The 7,500-nt window shown below is 40.8% G+C and overlaps 1 protein-coding gene across 3 annotated transcripts in view; it reads right to left on the bottom strand.

Annotated features, from left to right (window-relative positions):
• Positions 1-3,605: 3,605 nt before the first annotated feature.
• The window catches only part of LOC123504168 (unconventional myosin-Ia-like), a 45,358-nt gene continuing 41,463 nt past the window's right edge, over positions 3,606-7,500 (bottom strand). For 2 of the 3 annotated variants that reach the window (XM_045254524.1, XM_045254514.1), the window contains 3 exons: positions 6,419-6,542; positions 5,438-5,654; positions 3,607-3,956 (listed from right to left, as the gene is read on the bottom strand). In XM_045254524.1, coding sequence (XP_045110459.1) covers positions 3,833-3,956; positions 5,438-5,654; positions 6,419-6,542 — 465 coding nt within the window. In that variant the 3' untranslated portion in view covers positions 3,607-3,832. Of the gene's footprint in view, positions 3,957-5,437; positions 5,655-6,418; positions 6,543-7,500 lie in introns of all 3 variants that reach the window. The other variant, XM_045254508.1, reaches the window with a different exon arrangement.

The raw sequence follows: 7,500 nt of genomic DNA on the forward strand, positions 1-7,500 counted from the left end.
GGAAATAGGAACTGAAAGAAAGAATAAGTTAGTTTGAATATGTATAAGAAATGGAGAGAGAGGATGGGAGGTGAAGAAGAAATATATGACGACATAGAAGCATCGACCATACTATTAAAATACAGAACTAACAACTTAAACATTGGAGACACAAACATTTGAGCAGCGACCTACAGAATGTGTCATGTGTGGAGGTTACAAGGAAGTCTTTAACCTTGCCTCGCACACTGGCCAGCCTGTACACCTCTGAAAGATCCTCATACTGAAACAATTATATAGAGAATATTAATACATAGGATATTGATAATAATTTCTAGAGCAATCAATAACTATGCTAATTGATCCAAAATTATAGCTTAACGGTAACTTTTATAACTGGGCAGCTGGCAAATATGGATTCAGCAAAATCATACAGAAACAATTAACAATGCATCAAGTGTTTTCTAAATAATGCCTACAATGTTGTCTTCTAAGGAGCTTTTTCAGATATTGGTCCTGCAGACTCAATCCTCTCCCTGAACCGTCCCTTTCGTCTCAGTCTCATCTGAGTGGCAGGCAACTGGCGACTTTGGAGGGTGTGGTAGACCTTGTTCCAAGTTGGAGGTTGATGCGTCTTCTGAGTGCTGGGTGTGGTTGTCTGCGTTTTCCTTCCCGTCCCCTCATCCACGCTGGATAGGGGCAGGGAGGGCGTGTTTTCTTCGTCGTCTCTGGCTGGTTCCTCTGGTCCATCCCGTTCCTCCTCGCGGATGGAGAAAAAGTCATGTCGCGCCAGGCGGGCTGCGTGTACCTTCAGCATCAGCTCTTCTCCACTCCCTGCAGTGGAGATGCGGTACATGCCGTTGGAGCAGACCTCCACCACAGTGTACGGCCCCTCCCAGCGGTTCAGGTGAGGGAAGTTGCCGGGAGATGGAGTGTACAGCCACACCTGGTCGCCGTGACAAAAGGAGGAGGCATCTCCCAACCGTTGCTGACGCTGGTTCATGGCGTAGAAGGAGAGAGTTCAGTGGTACGGGCGTGGAGGAAACAGAGTATTTCAGGTGTAAAGGTGTTCCCTGTGTTGTAGTTACTCTTCGCTGTCCTTCTGCAGATTGTGGCAGGACCAGAACACAGCACTAAAGGGAGAGTGAGGACCTATTGAGTAATACAAAGCGGAACAGGTCACAAGGAGAAGAAGGTTCCTCCTTGAAGCTGTTTTCTGCGGGGTTTCGCCTAATGAATGCCTATCATGCAGTCTCCAGCTTATATATGTTGGCTGGCGCGGTGATATCTTGACTCCCGATAACGTGATCACCTGTAACGATCAGAATAATTTTTACTGCCGTTGTGTTGCGAATGTTGTTTCTATGATAAGATTGGTTCCATCTCTTTTTTCCATTGTTGTTGGTAGTAGCGAGACTATTATACAGCCATATGATTGAAAACACCAGCCAAAACCACAAAGACCGCTGATATTAGAAGTTTGGTTTAGGTAGTGACTCATTAGCTGTTGGCCTCTTCCAGAAAGTATAGTACGGAACTAGTAATGTGAATTCTTTGTTTGTTATTATATTTTATTTCTTCTCACGTAGTTGACGTTTATTTATTCATTTATTTTTTTCATCCCATTATCTTTGCTAGCATTTTTTCATTCAATTATTTCATTTTATTTATTTATCTATTTACCTGCGTCTGTGATAATTAGTGTGATGTCTTCTGCAGACTGAATGCAGCCTCTGTGCTGGTAAGTGGCGCTGGGATGTCGTGTGTCTATATAGTGTAAAATATAAATGCACCATTCATAGCTTTTTTCCACACAAAAATGTTATTTGTTATTGTATGAACATCTTTGGTGTGATATTATCCCCTTCAGTACCGTGGCACATTTTTACCTTGAGATTTATGTACGATTAGACCATTTTATTGACATCAGGAAGGGTCTGTGGAGGTCACAAGATTAATGGTGGCAGTTTTCACTATTCTAATCCCACACATGAGTTTCTGAAGCTGTATAAAATCACCAAATAGTAATCACAGTGAATATGGAAACACGTCATGGTACTCAAGGGGTTAATAAGTTTAGGGTGTGGCATCTCTAGCAGTGACGAAAGTATGGACTTATCAAATCCCTCACATACATACGTAAACACACACACACACACACCTTCCACTATTGCGCAACGAGTGTTGTAAGTACGTACGTATTTAATAAGGTTTATCCAAGGTACGGTTATTGCTAATCTTTTCCTAATAAGAATAAAACCTTTTAGGCTTTTCCCTCAAAGCTACCTAGCTCAGATATGGCCAAGCTACGGACCGCGGGCCGCATGAGTTAGTAAATTTCAAAGTTATCAAGCAAACCCAAAGTATATAGGTGCTTCTCTCTCTCTCTCTCCCGCAAGTGTGTTTACCAGTAGAGTGCTATTCAAAAGGCCTTTTATTCTGTACATTTTAAACATTGTTGACATGGTCCTTGCACTTACACATTGCCCAGCCTTGCCTGTGCCACCCAGCCACTGATAGCGTGAATTTTTTAAGATCGTTGCGTCAGCCCTGCGACCGCGCCCAGCAACTGGTGTGACCCGCCCCACGCTGCTGTATGTGCCGTCACCAGATTTCCAGCACGTAGGCCTCTATACTGCAACTTTTTCTTATGCAAGAGGAAAAGCCGGCCAAGGGCAACAAAAATAATAAAAAGGCCCACTTGTTTGCCAGTTCCCTAAAAGATTGATAGTTAACTTGAATAAACCACTTATTAACATTATCATTATTATTATTATTATTATTACAATTTCCACAGACGAAATAAAACACGGTGTTATTGAAAGTTCTGTATATTTCAAACCTACATTATGTGATTGATCTATACAAGACATATACAGGAAATGTATGTATACCTACGTAGAACAAACAAACAAACAAACGGAATATTGCACGAAAAAAACAAAGAAAAAAAAAAATTGAAATTTGTCATCTCGTCCTTGAAAAAATGTCTGAAGGTGTTTTATTTGGTGTTTTATTGATATTATTTGCTTTTCGTGTTTTTTTCTCATTAATTGTGGTGTTTTATTTTTCTTATGCCTTCTTGTTTTTTTTAAGTGTGTGTGTGTATGTGTGTGTGTGTGGTAGTGAGTGTTTTTATCACTTACACACACACACACACACACACACACACACACACACACACACACACACACACACACACACACACACACACACACACACATGTTTTAAGTGTCTTTTTTAAATGTTTTTCATGAATCAAAAATTTGTCTTATAATTAAATTTCTTACATTTTACAAGGTTTTCTTTTATTTATTCTTATGATTGTCTTTCTCGTGTGTGTGTGTGTGTGTGTGTGTGTGTGTGTGTGTGTGTGTGTGTGTGTGTGTGTGTGTGTGTGTGTGTGTGTGTGTGTGTTTCCATATTTCTCCGTTTTCTGTCTTCTTTGAAACTTGAAGTAGTAGTCACGGTAGTGATGGTGGTGCATGGTAGTAGTAGTAGTAGTAGTAGTAGTAGTAGTAGTAGTAGTAGTAGTAGTAGTAGTAGTAGTAGCAGCAGACTCACGCTCATACAATAATAATAATAATAATAATAATAATAATAATAATAATAATAACAATAAAAAGAAGAAGAAGAAGAAGAAGAAGAAAAAGAGGAAGAGGAAGAGAAAAATATAATAAAACAGGCTAATACTTCTCTCTCTCTCTCTCTCTCTCTCTCTCTCTCTCTCTGTTATCTTACACTGCACAAATATGACAGAGATTAACACAGATAAAAACAGACAACCAATGTGCAATGCTGTCACCAACTAATTCACCACCACTACCACCACCACCACCACCACCACCACCACCTACAGCACCACCTCCATCCTGTTGTGTCTCCTCATTATCCTGATCTGACCGGGCACCACCTCCGCCAGGCCAGCCGTCTTGAAGGTAAACAGAACGGAATGCTGGCCAAAATTAGCGTCGAATCTGTGTGAGAGAGAGAGAGAGAGAGAGAGAGAGAGAGAGAGAGAGAGAGAGAGAGAGAGAGAGAGAGAGAGAGAGGGGGGGGGGGTTAATATGAGAAAATAATAATTACTACTACTATTACATCAATAAGAACTACTACTACTACTACTAAAACACCAAACACCACCAAAGCAGGAAAAAAAAAACACCAGTCGACACCAAAACACACAAACACACACATACACACAAAACACCTCAAACATCCCAAAAAACACATAGAAACACCAAAAAAACACCATCAAACACCACCAAAACACCACAAACTCAATCCGTCGAAATATTAACACCAAAACACCCCAAAAAAACAGCAACACCAATATAACACACACCAAACACCACCAACTCACTCATTTGATATATCAACACCAAAAAGAAAAAAAAAACACCCCAAAAAACACACAAAACCAAAAAAACACCACCAGCTCACTCTGTCGAAATTTTAACACCACAACACAAAAAAAACACATAAAACACCACTAAAAAAAACACACCAAACACCACCAAACACCAACTCACTCAGTCGAAAAATTAACATCAAACACACACACACACAAAAAAAGAAAAGAAAACACCAAACACCACCACAAAACACACCAAACACTACTCAAAAAACACCAAAACACACCAAAAACACCAAAAAATACGAAAAACACACCATACACCATCCAAAACACCAAAAAACAGCAGAAAACACACCAAACGCCACAAACACCACCAAAAACACCAGAAAACACACCAAACACCACAAACACCACCAGAAAACACACCAAACACCAACCAAAACACACAAAACACCAAGAACACACAAAACACCAAAAAACACACCAAAAACACCACAAAAACACACAAAACCACCAAAAATACCAAAAGAACAACACCAACTCTTTTAGTCGAAATGTTAACACCAAAACATACCAAACACCACAAAACACCACAAAACACCCACCACCAACACACACTGAAACACACACCAAACACACACACACACCAAAACACACCACACAAAACACACCAAAACACACACCACAACACTACAAACACCACACACACTAAACACTACACACAAACACCACACAAAAACACACCACAAAACACACTAAACACCACAAACACACAAAACACACTACACACACACACAAACACACCAAACACACAAAACACACCACAACACCAAACACCACAAACACCACAACACACACACAACACACACAAAACACCACAAAAACACACTAAACACACACAAAACACACCAAACACCACAAACACCACCAAAAAACACTAAACACCACAAATACACACCAAACACCACAAAAACACACCAAAACACACCAAATACCACCAAAAAACACTAAACACCACCAAAACACACTAAACACCACAAAACACACCAAACACACCACCAAAATACACACCAAACACCACAAACACCACCACCAACTCACTCTGTGGAAATGTTAACATCAGGTGGCTTTCCTGTAGCGTTTTGCACCACCAAAAACAGCTTCGTCACAACCTCAATCACGTGACCCGTTTGTAGAACCAGGTCACCCTTCCTCTTGACCTCATCTGACCCAAAGAGGCAGCCGGGGTTCAAGTTTTGAGAGCCGCCCAGGTCAGTCGTAGGTGAAGGGGGCTTGACATGAAGAACTGCTATGTCGTCTGGGGTGTTTGGGTGTGTTTGGTAAGGTTGTAGGGTGTTTGGGTGTGTTTTGTGGTGTTTTGGGGATGTTTGGGTGTGTTTTGTGTTTTGTGTTTGTTTGGTGTTTTTGGTGTTTTTAAGTGTTTTTTGGTGTTTTGTTTTGTGTGTTGTGGTGTGTTTGTGTGTTTTTTGTGTTTTGGTGTGTTTGGTTGGTGGTGTTTGGGTGTGTTTGGTGTTTGGGATGTTTGGGTGTGTTTGTGTGTTTTGGGTGTTTTGTATATTTTGGGATGTTTGTGTGTGTTTGAGTGTGTGTGAAATGTTTGGGGTGTTTGGGGGTGTTTTGAGAGGTTTTGTGATGTGTTGTGGTGTTTTGGGGGTGTTTGGTGGTGTTTGGGGGTGTTATGTAGTGTTTTGGGGGTGTTTTGTCGTGTTTTTTGGAGGTTGTGGTGTTTGGGGATGTTTACGTAATGTTTGGAGGTGTTTAGGGGATGTTTGAGGGTGTTTGGATATGTTTGGGTGTTTTAAATATGATATGGTGTGTTTTGAGAGTTTTGGTTGTGTTTTACGTATTACATGCGTGTTTGGAGGAGGAGGAGGAGGAGGAGGAGGAGGAGGAGGAGGAGGAGGAGGAGGAGGAGGAGGAGGAGGAGGAGGAGGAAAAAAAATGATTAGATAGTTACTGACATTACACACACACACACACACACACACACACACACACACACACACACACACACACACACACACACACACACACACACACACGCACGCACACAATACCAACCAAGAAAAGGTGACAGTGATATCCTTTGAATCTCCAAGGCTGGTATCCTGTACTTCACCTGCAGAGTCCTTTGGTCCAGGATTAGTAAGGAGTTTGTGGAGAGAGCCAGAAGGATCGGCACAAACTAGAAATTAAAAAAAATAATAGTAATAAATAAATGTTACGTTTTCTTTCTCCAACACTCAAAACACCGCCAAAGTACTCTAAACACACTCAAAAACACTCTAAACACACCCCAAACACACGCAAACATACCCAAAACACTCCAAAAACATTCTAAACGCAGCAAATACGCTCAAAACAGCCAGGACACTCAAAACACGCAAATACGTACTAAAACACTCAAAACACACCCAAAACACTATAAACACACCCAAAACACTCTAAACACTACCAAAATACTCTAAACACACTCAAAAACACTCTAAACACACCCCAAACACACGCAAACACACCCAAAACACTCGAAAAACATTCTAAACGCAGCAAAAACGCTCAAAACACAGCCAGGACACTCAAAACACGCAAATACGTACTAAAACACTCAAACACACCCAAAACACTCTAAACACACCCAAAACACTCTAAACACTGCCAAAATACTCTAAACACTCTAAACACACCCCAAACACACGCAAACACACCCAAAGCACTCCAAAAGCAGCAAAAACACTCAAAACACAGCCAGGACACTCAAAACACGCACAAAACACGCAAATACGTACTAAAACACTCAAAACACACCCAAAACACTCTAAACACACCCAAAACACTCTAAACACCCAAAATACTCTAAACACACTCAAAAACACTCTAAACACACCCAAAACGCACGCAAACACACCCAAAACACTCCAAAAACATTCAAAACGCAGCAAAAAACACTCAAAACACAGCCAAAACATTCAAAACACACCCAAAACTCAAAACACAGTCTTTTTAAAGGCTCTAGTTGAAGTGACGCGGGTTTTTAAGGGCGTTTCTGTGGTTCTAGTAACATATTAACAAGTTTTCTGCACTATCAACAGGACAAATGCTCTTTTTAAAGGCTCTAGTTGAAGTGACGCGGGTTTTTAAGGGAG

Source organism: Portunus trituberculatus, chromosome 2, assembly GCF_017591435.1.
Source record: "Portunus trituberculatus isolate SZX2019 chromosome 2, ASM1759143v1, whole genome shotgun sequence".
NCBI lineage: Eukaryota > Metazoa > Arthropoda > Malacostraca > Decapoda > Portunidae > Portunus > Portunus trituberculatus.